This window comes from Acinonyx jubatus, chromosome C1, assembly GCF_027475565.1.
Source record: "Acinonyx jubatus isolate Ajub_Pintada_27869175 chromosome C1, VMU_Ajub_asm_v1.0, whole genome shotgun sequence".
Taxonomy (NCBI): Eukaryota; Metazoa; Chordata; class Mammalia; order Carnivora; family Felidae; genus Acinonyx; species Acinonyx jubatus.
In genome coordinates this window covers 76,576,810-76,591,157 of record NC_069381.1, presented here as the reverse complement: position 1 = coordinate 76,591,157, position 14,348 = coordinate 76,576,810, and the positions used below count along the sequence as shown (strand labels likewise).

The 14,348-nt window shown below is 43.0% G+C and overlaps 1 protein-coding gene across 2 annotated transcripts in view; it reads left to right on the top strand.

Moving 5' to 3' along the window:
* Positions 1-14,348, top strand: part of TGFBR3 (transforming growth factor beta receptor 3) — a 204,681-nt gene that overhangs the window by 80,611 nt on the left and 109,722 nt on the right. For both annotated transcript variants that reach the window (XM_027058619.2, XM_027058620.2), the window contains one exon: positions 6,199-6,383. In XM_027058619.2, the coding sequence (XP_026914420.1) occupies positions 6,199-6,383 (185 nt within the window). The remainder of the gene's footprint in view (positions 1-6,198; positions 6,384-14,348) is intronic.

Sequence of the window (14,348 nt, the reverse complement as noted above, 5' to 3'; positions counted from 1 at the left end):
AACATGTGATAGTGGCAATTATATCTGTTCTGTCCACATTAGAGAGTTTCTGTGAGGCCTCAGATAAAGAATCTGTACAATGTTCTTTTTTGTTTTTTTTTTTTTAGTAAAATGCCTTCTGACTGTTAACATTGGTGCAAGGTGAACAGGAATGTGCATTTATGATATTGTTGCCTTTAGCCAGCATTTCTTTCCGTATCACTTATGCCCTGCTTGACCCTTACGGTGGTAAAGTTGCTTTTGCTGTGCTGATTGGCATCATCACGGAGCACGCCACTCATTTGCCTCATGACTTGGGGGAAGAGATAGCTCAGGGAAGGAAGGGCTGTGGGTTTCCAGTGGTGGCCACAAGAGAAACTCCCAGCCTTCCGATGCTGTCAGTGAGAGCCTGTGTGAGCAGTTCCTCAGCTCACAGGTCACCACAGAAGTGAGCAGATGAGTCAGATAGGGTTTCAGAACATGTTTTCCTAGTTTCCAAGCCTTTGTGGCTATGAGGTGCTGCACTTGGGCCCCTTGGTGGCCGCCTTGCTAGCTTAGGGCTTGTGTAGTAGAGCCTGGGGGTGGGTCACACTCTTCCTAGGTGGAAGCTTCCCTCTGGATGTGGCTCTGGCCTTGTGTGAGCAGATGCAGTAGAAGCTGCTTTGAGGCCAGTTGGGAGAGACGGGAGGCCAGTTCCTAGAGGCTTGCTCTGGTTTCAGGAGAGGGGCAGGAAGGCCTGCACCTGACCAGAGGTGGCAGGAGGCTGGAGGCTTGCTGATGGCAGAGGGGAGCATTGTGCCACCTGGAGAACACAAAAACAAGTTTGTGTTTCCTGCCTGCCGTGACATTTGAGGGTGGGGAAGTCCCAGCCGGGACTTGATTCTTAGCAACCAAAAATGCCACCCTCCTTTGTATCATGATTGATTCCACCACCCCTCCCCCCACTCCCTTATTATAAGATGGAAGTTTTATCTACTAGGTAAAGAGCGAAAGGAAGAATTCTAGGATAGAGTCTCCTATTTGTATGAAATCCTTTTTTTAAATGTTTATTTTTGAGATACACACACACACACACACACACACACACACACACACACACACAGTACCAGCAGGGGAGGGGCAGAGAGAGAGGGAGACATAGAATCCAAAGCAGGCTCCAGGCTCTGAGCTGTCAGCACAGAGCCTGGCGTGGGGCTCGAACTCACAAACCGCGAGATCATGACCTGAGCTGAAGTCGGGCGCTTAACCGACTGAGCCACCCAGACGCCTCTGTATGACATCCTTTGAGCATCTTGTGGTTCTTTCCCTTTCCTCTCCCACCGCCTTCCCTCATTAATATTTGACTATGTACTGTATGCCAGACGTTATGCTGGGATAAAGGATACAGCAATAATCAGAATAATAGGGCTCCGTTCTTCTGTGATGTTTGCAGTCTTTGGGTATATGTAGACATTAAACAGATCATTGGACAAATGATTATATAAGTATAACCACATGAAGTGCAGTGAAGAGAAATGAAGAGTACCATGTGAGTATTTAAAAATGTATTCTCTAACGTAAGAGAAGTAAGAGAAGCTTTCTTGAAAGATCAGAAGAATGAGTAAGAATTTGCCACCCCATGGCAGGGCAGAGGAACAGGAATGGTGGGAAAGTCTTCCTGGAGGATACCTTGTATATGGAGTCTCTGGTGGGAAGAAGGTTAGCATTTTTGATGAAATAAAATAAAGGTAGATTAAGCTGCAAGTGTCAGAAAACTCAAAATGATATTGGCTTGAAAAAAATTACATGTGTTCCATATAAAAAGAAGTAGTCCAGAGCTGATCCAGTAGCTCCATCTTCATCAAGGACCTAGGCAACTTCTGTCTTATTGCTTTGCCCCACTCAGCATGTTGTTTCCATTTTACGGCCCAAGATAGTTGCTCTGGCCCTACTCATCACATCTGTCTTCCTGCCCACAGGAAGGAGGAAAGGGCTGAAGAACACAACTTCCCTTCGAAAGAAATCTCTTGGAAATTGCATGTGTCACCTTTGGTTATATCTTCTTAGCCAGAATTTTGTCACATGGCCGTACCTAGCTGCAAACATTAGCTAGGACTTCCAGTACAATATTGAAAAGGAGTGGTGATAAGGGACATCCTTGCCTTATTCCTGATGTTAATGAGAAAGCTTCTAGTTTCTCTCCATTAAATATGATGTTAGCTATAGGTTTTTGGTGCTGTTTTTTTTTTTACATGCTCTTTATCCACTTGAGGAAGTTCCTATCTGTTAGTTTGCTCCGAGTTTTTATCATGAGTGACTGTTAGATTTTGTCAAATGCTTTTTCTACATCTGTTGATAGGATAATATGATTTTTCTTCTTCAGCCAGTTGGTAAGATGGATTACATCAATTGATTTTCAGACATTATGGATCTGGGTTCAATCCCACTTGGTTGTGGCATGCATTTCTTTTTTACATTGTTGGATTTGGTTTGCTTATATTTTGTTGAGGATATTTGCATCTGTGTTCATGAGAGATATTGGTCTTTTCTTTTTTTTTAATTTTTTAAATGTTTATTTTTGAGAGACGGAGATACAGGACATGAGCAGGGGAGGGGCAGAGGGAGACGGACACAGAATCTGAAGCAGTCTCCAGGCTCCGAACTGTCAGCACAGAGCCTGATGTGGGGCTCGAACTTACAAGCCATGAGATCATGACCTGAGCCAAAGTTGGATGCCTAACCGACTGAGCCACCCAGGCACCGCTAGTCTTTTTCTTGTCTTGAGATATCTTTGCCTGGTTTTGGTATTAGGGTAACACTGACCTCACAGAATGACTTAGGAAGCATTCCCTCTGCTTCTACTGAAAGAGATTATAGAGAATTGGTGTAATTTCTTCATTAAACGTTTGGTAGAATTTGCCAGTGAACCCATCTAGATCCAATATGTTCTTATGAAAAATTTCACCATGCAGAGATGTGAGCCCCAGAGGTAGGTGTGAGTGTCATTCCTTGGGTAACCTTACAACAGTTACTTAAGTGCATTAAACTTACTCTCTTTTTCTTTAAAATAGGGATACTACCACTTTATTATGATGGTGTTCAAGGTTATACAAACCCAGCACTGCCCAGCCTATAGTGAGCACTTAATAAATAGGAGCAATTTATTATTTTTTTTTTTACTACCCTAGACTGACATTGTGTGTTGAATTGTTGAAGCTACCATTTCTTACATACTTTTGGAAGATAAGGGTACATAATTCCTAATTTCTTTTCTTTCTTGCTTTTTGGCTTTACGGATAGCTTAATCATACTTGTAGCTTTTTTTTTTTTTAACTTAGAGGAAAAAAATTCATTAAGGGATCTCAAAAACCAACTACCACTCTGGTATATTTGATGGTCAGAGATGCTCTATATGGAGTGTGTTTAATCATTGACCCCAGTGGGTCTTTGAAGTGCATCTATCCAGTCAGTTGATCATAGTGTGCCCTGTGCGTTGCTTTTTCCTTTGACCTTGGACTGACTCCTATAACATGGCTGGAACTATAGCCCATTAAGTGGGATCTTCCCTGCCCTGACTCTGGCAAGATAAAAACCATAGATTCTAAGGTGAGGATTGCTTGTCCTTAGCAATCTTTAGGAAAGACTTTATCCTCTGATTTGTTGCCAGTGAGTTTTTTCTCTAGCCCTAGTGTGGTGATTTAAGGGAGATCCTGACAGGTGATGGTGGCATTGTAAGGAGGAGGGCAAGTCAAGCAGATTGCAGACATGTTTTGCGTGGAACCACAGCCATTTGGAGCTTTGCACATACATACAAAACTGGTGCTGAAGAGCTTTTTTTTTTGTTTTTTAAGTTTTTCTCTATAATCTCTACACCTATCATGGGGCTCAACCTCATGACCCCAAGATCAAGAGTCGGATGCTCTACTGACTGAGCCAGCCGGGTGCTCTGTTTTCAGTTTTTATTTAAATTCCAGTTAGTTAACATGCAGTGTAATATTAGTTTCATGTATACAATATAGTGATTCAACACTTCCATACAGCACCTGGTGATGATCACAACAAGTGCATTCATTAATCCCCATCACCTATTTAACCCATCCCTCTACCCTGAAAAGCATTTTTATATGTGCTCAATTTATGATAATGGAAAAGTCATGGCAGGAGGCTGTGAAACCAGTTCCCCAGAGTTGAGTAGGAAGTAGTAGGAGACTCTGGAGCTTTGGGGTGTGAGATATACCAGACACCCCTTTGCAGTTGGTGAGGACAGGAGGGGAAACAGTAGGGGGAGCACCTGCTCATACTGTTTGCCCTACATGGGGACTTCAGGGACTCCTATGTCCCTTACCTGCTGCCTTTGCCACTGTGACATCTTCCTTCACCACCGCTGTTTCTCAGAAAGCAGCTGGGCGCAGTACAGAGAGCAGCAGTGATTATTTGAGAAGGTACATACTTCATTTCAGACCAGATAACTATTATCAACCTAGACAATTTCCATGAGTTCTGAAATAGACTTGGCACACTAGGCAGGGTGTCTGCTTATAGTATAGCAGTGGGGGCGCAGGATTGCCTGGTTCTGAATGACATTTGCATTTTAATTTTGCACTGGGTCTGTAATCCTGGAGAGTACTTTTACTATGTATAAGTCAGGAAGAACTCGTGGGAGTGAGTTTAAGTCTTTTATCAGGTTCCACTTGGGGAAGGCTGCGGTTTAGTGGACGCTATATGATCAAGTCTCAGTCTCCCCACGTATCCAGTGGAGACAACACCAAGCTTGCAGAGATATATTATGGGTTCCTCTTTCTTAGATGTCTCTTTCTGTCAACCCAGCCAGTGTGCAATGAGGCCCAAGTAGTACCTCACATCACTCTTGCCCATATTACCTCCTTACAGCCGAATCCAAGTCTCTAGAATGGTGCCTCAATCAACAGTCAAGGAGGAGGCAGTTTTTGTTGTTGTTGTTGTTGTTGTTGTTGTTGTTGTTGTTGTTTGTAAGCCCAGTGATTCCCTTCACAAATATTTTTTGAGCATCTTCTACATGCCAGATGCTGTGATCGGTGCTGGGGACACAAAGATGAGTAACCCACAGTCCGGGAGGTCATACTGTACTAGCAGGGACAGATGTGTATACACTGGTGGTTACAGTGTAGACAATGAAACCGCAGAGATGGGCAAAGAAATTATGAGAGGATGGAGGAAGAGTACCTCCCTCAGCTTGGGGTGTTTGTTGTGGGGACAGAGTTTGAGTGGAAGAGGAATTTGGGTAAGAGAAAAAAACTTGAATAAAGGCATGGAGTTAAGAAACATCATGGTATCTTTGAAGAACTTTCAGCCAATTGGGGTTGCTGGAGTAGGTTGGGGTGAGGCTGGAGAGAGAGGAAGGAACTAATCAAGAAAGGCCTTGTGTGCCTGGTGGAGGAGCTTGGGCTTTCTTCATAGGCCAGAAGTCCTTAAGGGACCAGACATGCCCACAGAGATGGGAGGGGCAGGCATTCATATTGGGAATAACCATCCCATTGAGCACCCTGGGTAACGTGGGTGGTGCTTGCATGGAAGGTGACTTGGAGAGCTGGAGACCAGAGTCACCTTTTAGGAAGATCTGCAGTTCTCTAGAGACAGAGGTGATGAGAATCACAGAAGGTAGAGCTGGGCAGGAATGGATTTAAGTTGTGATGATTAGAGGAAGGGAGAATCAGGAGGCAGGAGCCGAGTATTTCCAGGATTCTACTTTTCCTATTTGAAGCTCTACTCATATGCTTTGCCCTCTCTTGGGAGGATTTTTCTGACCTCTGGCCCAAATTTTGCCATACAATGCTGGCTGTAAGTTGAGACTGTATCTTCTACTTTTTTGGTGCAATTTTAGGTGTTTAATGTTATTTATGCATACTGTTATTGGGCTTTAGGCAATTTATTCCATTTACTTCTGGTTTTCTTCTACGAGAGGAAGGAATTGAACACAGATGTCAAACGGGAGGTTTCCCCCATCCAGAGGAATACATTCGTGACTTGTGTATCTAAAAGGGAATTTAAATAATCAAATACACATCAAAATCATCTGAAAGGAGTTCAAGAGATGGGGGTTTTAGAATAGGTTAAGCTTTTTTGCCATTCAGTTCTGGAAAGAACTTACCTGGAAAGGTTCCTAAAGGTTGGCAGTGGCTTGATCATCCAGACTAATTAATTTAACTGTAGCACAGTTAATTGCTGTTTCTGAGGGGTTTGTGTTTATGATTCTTTCTGCAGATCCAGAGCCCGGGACCCAGTGTGAAGTGTCGCCTGTCAACGCCTCCCATCCTGTCCAGGCGTTAATGGAGAGCTTCACTGTCTTGTCCGGGTGTGCCAGCAGAGGCACGACGGGGCTGCCACAGGAGGTGCACGTCCTGAACCTCCGCGCTGCTGACCCAGGGCCTGACCAGCCTCAGAGAGAGGTAGGCGTAGGCACCAGCTTTCTACTCACTGCCCCTCTGAGTTTGTAAAGACACTTGTCTGTTTTTCCATTCTGGGTTTAGCAAGGATGCTCGTGTGTGAATATAAGTGGGGAGGAGGGGACACAGTGTACGCAGATTGCTCTCTAGACTGGGCAAGTCTAGGACATCATTCTGGAGAGATTTTTCAGCCTTGTAACTTTCCTGGCTACCCCTATTGGAAAGAATGTTCTTAAGAATTTCGTCTTTTAAACATGGCTGTCAGAAAATAAAATAAGGTGCCATTTTTCTGTAATTGTAAGATGTCTTTCTCATCTCCTCCTGTGTCCCTGTGTTTCTCATTTCTTTCCTTTGTCTTATGAGCCTGCTGCCCCTGCAGGATGAGTCGGTGGAAATTGGAGAACTCTCTGAAATAAAGATGGTGGTACTTTGTACCTGAATGAAGAGTGCTGGAGGATAGCTCCTTATGCTATCTAGGCAGCTTTTTGAAGATAGTGCTGGTCTAGGTGATGGTGACGAGCCAAGCTCGTAGTGACTCAGTATTTCATCTGTCCTCAGTGCTATTTGAAGCACTCATACACTTAGCCCACGAAGTCCTATTATTATCCTCCTTTTACAGGTGACAGGTACAGAAGTAACTTACTCACACAAGGTCATCACTTTAAAAGAAAAATGGCCTCCTCTTTCCTGTGGCTCAGAAATGACCTAGTTTGTGGGTAATGGTTGTCATACTGGAATATAACACACAGTTGCCATTCTTTCTTTTTTTAAGCTTCTGTGTGTCAGAAATGTTATCAATCAGGTATTATCCCTCCAGGGAGAGAGAAATCATAGTAAATCCTGATCACAGCGAAGTGTAGGGAAACTAATGCAGAATGGAATTTGTCTTTGCGTTTTCTCCTGGTCAAGGAAATTCATTTCCAGAATTATTTGTTTATGTGCCTCAACCACTCTGCCTTTTGTGGGGAGTAGGAATAGGAGAGAGGTGAGGTGTCCAGAAGGAAAAGCAAACTGATTTTCATCTCATGAAAGTGTGCAGAGTTGGCTCATTTCAAAGACAAATCATCTAACCTTTTTAGCTACCCTGGAAATTATTGTTAATACACTTGGTTGCTTGCCATTGTTGCTGCAACACATATTTCAGGTCAGATTTCTTTATCCTAGCAATGTGTCTTTAATTCTTAACTTATGGGGGAGATTTGTGGTGGGAGGGAAAGGAGGAGGAGGAAATGCAGTTCCTGTGAAGCGTTGCTGACTCCAGCAATTCTTTAGCAGCAATAATTACTCATTTTATATGTGCTCTCTCAGAGGAACTAAGAAAGAAAAGAAAGTTTGAGCTATTACAGAAGCAGCGACAGCAGAAATTCTGGATGTTAAATTGTGCAGTACTGTTGTGGACTCTGAAAATGGATTCCAATAAGACGATTGAAGTAAAAGAAAAACACCTCCAGGAATGATAGCAGATTTCTCCACACTTGCATTTACTACGTTAGATTAAAATGTTCATGGCAGTAAATTACTAAATCAGCTCTTTCCCCCGGCTTGTTATTGGTGCAGGATCAACTCTAAGATCTATTATAAATCCACCCTTCTCTGACATACATACTCTGAGGGTACATAAAATTAGCTGGCATCCAGGGACGTAGTGTGTTCAGTGAGGGAGTAAAGAAATGGGGTCTGTAGGGGATAGTCTCAAAAATTTGTTTAAAAACCTAAACATTACTCTTCCTTTCTTCAGTATTCATATAGTACATGTATATGTATGACTTGGGGTTAGTGATTTGAAGATATTTTTGAGATGAGGCAACTGAGGGAAATTGCATCCTTTCTTTCTTTGGGGACTTTTTAGGAATTAGATGGTTGCAATTCATTCCTTTTTGAAAACAAGATTTTGGGATATGTGATCTTCGGAAATTCTATCTGGCACTGAGTTGCTCTCAGACATTGGAGTATTTTATGTACAGATGTGAGTGTAGAGTACAACATCAGAGTGGTTGGGCCATGAGAGAATGAAAGAATGATGGCAAAATGGGGGTGGAGAGATAGTAAATATTAAATCTCTCATCTTCTCCATGTATGACTGTGCAGCCACGCAGTTTTTGAAATCATTTGAACTACATGTCCCCGCAGTTCCACTTCTCTAAGTATTTACCCAAAAGACATGATAACATATGCCCACCCAAAAACTTGTCCACAAATGTTGATGGCAGTGTCATTTGTATGAAAGAGTGGAAACAACCTGCATGTCCATCTACTGGTGAATGGATAAATAAAATGTGGTCTATCCACCCGATGAAGTGTTACTCATAAAAAGGAATGAAGTGCTGCTGTGTGCTGCCATGCGGATGAACCTTGAAGGCATGATGCCAAGTGAAAGAAGACAAGACAGACACATGTTCCGTGAATCCATTTATATGAAATGTCCATAATAGATTTATAGAAACGGAAAGTAAATTAGTGGTTGCTATGAGCTGAAGGGCAAAAGAGAGAAATGGGGGTTGATGGCTAATGAGTACCGGGTTTCTTTTGGAGGGACAGAAATGTTCCAAAATTAAGTGGTGGTGATGGTTCCCCAACTGCATATGAATATACTAAACACCACTGATAAATGTGAATATACTAAAAATGGTTGGGTTGTATTTTAAATGGGTGAACTTTTTTTAAACCAAGATGGCTTACTACCCCAACCTGAGGTCACCTAATTCTCTTCTCACTGGATAACTTGGTTTTTATAGATATCATGTGGTCTGTGGTAAAAATCACGGCTGATCCATTTTTGGAGTAAGAGAAGAAGGACCAGAGGTAGCCTTTGTGCACGTCTCTACTGACCAGTGAAGGCAAATACTCGTCAAAGTGAAATGATGCCCTTATGTATAAATTAGCAAAAAGAGTGCCATGCTAGCTCCAAGGTATAACTGACCTTGACTCTGATGACCAAGGTAGTTGTTTTTCACCATTTCCCCCTTAAATTACTAAATCAGCTCTTTCCCATAGCTTGTTATTGGTGCAGGATCAACACTAAGATCTATTATAAATCCACCCTTCTCTGACATTTTGCTAAATTCCTACCTCCTAGGCATCTTAAGGTTCTTCAGCTGAAGAGAGGCTGCTGCTATTCCTGTGTGAAGGAGGTGACAGAGCCCTACACCTGGAAGTAATAACTGCAGCAGGTTGACAAGATTTGGGGAAATAGTTATGCTTAAGTCAGAGAAGCAGTTTTAGAGGCCAGCAGAGAATTTGTGTCAGAAACTCGCTTGTGACAATAATGTATACAAAGCCTTCTGTAGCAAAGCACTGCTTTGCCACTGGCCTCCCTGCTGGGTTCTCCTCAGGACAGTACAGAGACCTATAATTGTATTTTTCATCTGAGACCACACCTCTCATTTGTAATCATTGGTTTTGGAAACAACAGGCCTGGAAGTGAACAGGAAACTTGAAAAAGACTCTCTGGCGACAGAGAAGGGCAGAAGACAGTAAACAGCCCAGAGAGATCAGTTTTGTCTTTAGGAATAAGCAGACACCGGTGTCATCATTTTCATCCTGTGAAAACCAGCTCTCGCTCTTTGACTTCTAAAACGAACCCATCCCCCTGTCAGAGTTTGGGCCCTCGGGTGTTTCCTGATTCCTGAGAAGGGTTATAGCACCACCAGAGGCTTGCTTACAGTAACATACTTTCATTAGTTGCTGGAATGGCAACAATTTTGTTTCCTATCTAATTTTTATTGTGACCTGCTTTTATGTGGCCATGTGTCTTTTCTATTTCCGACTTACCTAATTGCCTGTTTACTATGAAAAGCTGCTGAGACCAAGCCCCTAGTTAGCATTACCTACGTATATAAAAGACATGGTGTTTAAATTTATATATGTGTCTTGACATTAAAGCAGTAACTCTTAATGTCTATTCCAATAACTGGTTGTATGGAGGAAAGATCTGGAAGGCTCATTGTCATGGGAAAGGGACCAGGTTTAATAACTTTATCCCTCAGAAAGTTCAGAACCGTTCATACTTTCATGTATTTGCTTATTCTCTGCCTCATTCCAAAGAAAGGATTTGGGATAGGCTTACAGTAGACATCTCAACAGTGTAAGCAGAAATGCAGGATGAGGACAAAGCAAAAAGAAAAGCATAGTTGTTGGCTCTATGGGTTAGTGTGTTTGGTATGGTTGAGTATGAAATTTGGATCCACACGTCTTGGCAGGCGGGGCCAAATGGGATGTGTGGTTAATCACACATGTGGCTGCAAATCACTTTTACTTTGTACCTTCTCGAGGACTGTGGCATAAAGTTGTTCCTTCCCTACTTTTTAAAAAAAATTTTTTTTGATGTTTATTTAGTTTTGAGAGAGACGGAGTGTGAGCAGGGGAGGAGCAGAGAGACGGGGAGACAAAGAATCCGTATCAGGCTCCAGGCTCTAAGGTGTCAGCACAGAGCCCGACAGGGGGCTGGAACTCAAGAACCGTGAGATCATGACATGAGCCTAAGTCAGATGCTTAACCGACTGAGCCACTCAGGTGCCCCCCCCCGCTTCCTTTTGAGGGCAGGAAAGACCACAGTTGGGAGAAAGAGAAGCAAGTAAGCACATCTCTCTGAAATGCTAACTGTTCTGCTTGCTTCTTAACAGTTCCCATGCCCACTGAGTTACAGTAACAGCGACGACCATGGTGATGGTGGTGGTGAAGTGCCTGGCCACCTCCCTGGCACTTGTATTATTTCTGCCTGTCCTCTTTGTCACCAGAGAAAGGAGCAAGGCTTAGGGAAGCAGTGGACGCTGGGTCGGTTGGGCTCTTCTAGCACAGGCTTTCCCCACTCTTCCCATCCACTTCCCTTCTACCTTCAGCTCTTACCTTGTTCCTGGCTATGAAACCTGCTGACCACTCTGGCTCCACCTGTTAGGTGAGCCAGCTGATCTACTCAGGGTTTGGGTTTCCTGCATAGGCTTGTGACAGCTCATTCCAGTGTCCCCAGTCCCTTTTCATTCCCTTCTTGTGGCTTTGGGGCAGTATTAAGGTTGGTCTCTTGCTGTCTTTTTTCCTGTCTCATTTAGAAGATTATCACATCATACATTAGCAATTCTAAAATGCAGGAAACTGAGGATCCCTTGCACTCTACGTGGCCATTAATGGCCATACCAAATGCCACCTCCCATCTGTCCTTCATTGTTGATTATTTCCTTCCCTCCCTCCCCCCATAAGGCTTTCAGCTGCCTTCACAAAAGTAACCCACCTGTCCTCTGCTTCCATCCATGACTTCTTGTGACCAAACTTGCTTGAACCATGTGATAAGGGAGAATGAACAAATTAAAGGACTCTTCCTGCTATGAATGAAATAGGCGAGCTTTATTCCATGGACTTTGACTTCTGATTTGACATCTTTTTTGCTTACTTTGAGGAATCTGGCAGTTCAGGGATTAAACATTTTGGAGATCACTACTACCTACCTACTCACCTATCTATACATAGTCTTGTCTCTGTTTCCACAATGTTAGTAGGTGAACAACATTTCTCTTCTCCCTCAGTTATTTTTTTTTTTTAATTCTTAACGTTTATTTATTTTTGAGGGATAGAGAGAGAGAGAGGGAATGAGCCAGGGCGGTGCAGAGAGAGAGGGAGACAACAGAATCTGAAGCCGGCTCCAGGCTCCGAGCTGTAGGCACAGAGCCCGATGTGGGGCTTGAACCCATGAACCGTGGGATCATGACCTGAGCCGAAGTTGGACACTTAACTGACTGAGCCAGCCAGGTGCCCCATCTTCCCCCTCAGTTATTAAAATACAGACAGAGCAGCCCAGGGGTGAGTGGAATGGGCCGTGTCTTACCTTTACTCATCACCACCCAAAGAATGGATACAAAATTACAAGACTGGCTTTTTGGAGACTACCTATGTTGGAGCAAAAATATCAGATGAACACGAAAACAGTAGCATACTAGCTACATTCCTTCTCTGCCTGGGACATTTTTTCCTCTGCAGTTATTCATGAGTGATTTGCCAGTGCTCGTCTTGTGTATGTGCAGAAAAAATCCAAATAAACTCAAGGCTGTTAATGTTTCAGAGATCTTACATGTAGTATATGCTTAGCAAGTGTCAGAGTAAACCGCTCACACACAGACATTGTATATTGGTGAAATTTAGTTACTAAACAAATACCTTCCATGTATAAATGCTGCCTGGTGTTTGTTTAAATGGAGATTGTTTTGGAAATCACTCCAGCATTTTAGGTGAGATTACCTCTGAACTGACCATTTTGTGCAGATCTACAGCAGATATATCAGAAAGTTAAACTGACAACAAGGGTCACATTTGTCTATTCATTTGAGTGCTGCTGTGGAACTTATTTCATTAATTTGAAAGACAACTGAATCTGACTCCCATGCAGGATTGGAGGCTCTAAATAAACAGGCCAGTCACATCATTTGAAGGGAGCTGCCCCTTCACCTGAAGATACTCAATACAGTTTTTTTTAAGTTTTTACTTATTTATTTTTGAGAGAGAGAGGGAGAAAGAACAGGCGGGGGAGGGGCAAAGAGAGGTAGGACAGAGGATCCCAAGCAGGCTCCAGGCTCCATGCTGACAGCAGGGAGCCTGATGCAGGGCTCTAACCCACGAACCGTGACATGACCTGAGCCAAAGTCAGATGCTTAGCTGACTGAGCCACCCTGGTGCCTGAGGTACTCAATACACCCTGCTGGGCACTATGAAGGTGCTAGGCTAGGAGCAGGGTTGGGGACAGCAAGGCAACTAGACCTGGCTGCTGGCTCAGCAGAGGACAATGCAGGCCAGTTTAGAACGGGCCACACTAGTGAAGGATGGTTTCTAACATGTTGGGGCAAGATGTTGAATCAGAAATTATAGCCAACTCTGAAATAAGAACTCTTCAGAAACCCCGTTTTGGAAGTGTAGAAAAAAGTAAAAGCAGAAATCAGAGCGATAATAGTAAACATCAGGGGTTAGCAAACAAATCGGGACACAAACCAAGCGAAAAAGTTACAGCATTCCTACCAAGATGCTGGCTGGCCACATTGCTTAAACTCTGTCATTTATCATAGTAACGTCCAGATGCTGTGAAATTGCCCTCCGAAAGCACTCCTTCTTGCCCCACCAGGGGGACTGAGCCTGGTTGGTCTCTGCCATTTTAGCATGAGGTAATGCCGGGTTAAGTTCTTTGCTGCTTGAGAGGTGACAGATTAAAAAAACCTTTCATGATTGCCTCTTCCCCAGTCTGGAGAAGAGACTGCCTGGACCCCCTCTAAAATTTTTGCAGCAGCATTTTCCAACCAGTGTGGTGTTTGTCTTTATGGAGGTTGGGATTACAGCCCTGATCCATACCGTTGTTGCCATGGTAATTCCTCTTGACTTTTAAAAAATTCTAATTTCCTAAAAATGTTGTTAGAAAATGTTTTTACAGGATCCCCCTCTGCATTTGAAAATGGGATTTTTTTTGCTTTTAGGACTTTTTGGAGAGTATTTTAACAAGCAGTAGACCAAAGTACGAGGCAAGTCTACAAATCTGAGACCCAGATGTGCTGATTGGGCAAATGCCCAGCTTGTGTGTGCAGTGTCCAAATCTCTAACTTGTACTTTCTTGTTTTCATTGCTTATCTGCTATCTTGACATTTTGTTTGAGAGTAAAAAGAAATTTACTGCTAATATCTCTGATTTAACTACTCAAATTCTGCAGAAATGTTTCTTAAATCCCTTTCATTCGTTCCCCCACTGTGTTTTCTGAGTGTTTCTGTGAAAATGAGCACAGAAATTATTTAATTATTTTACTTTATTTATTTTATTTTTACTTTTAATTACTTTAATTATTTTACTTTTCTTTCTTCCACATTGAAGATGCCAGGTGTGAATGTGGCGCTGCTGATCATCTCTCCACGCTATTGTGTTTCTCTTATCCTTGTCTCTCCCACTTCTTGAATGAGTGAACATCTGTGTGTCCTGCCTTTGCCTTCTTTCCTCTGCAGCCTGACT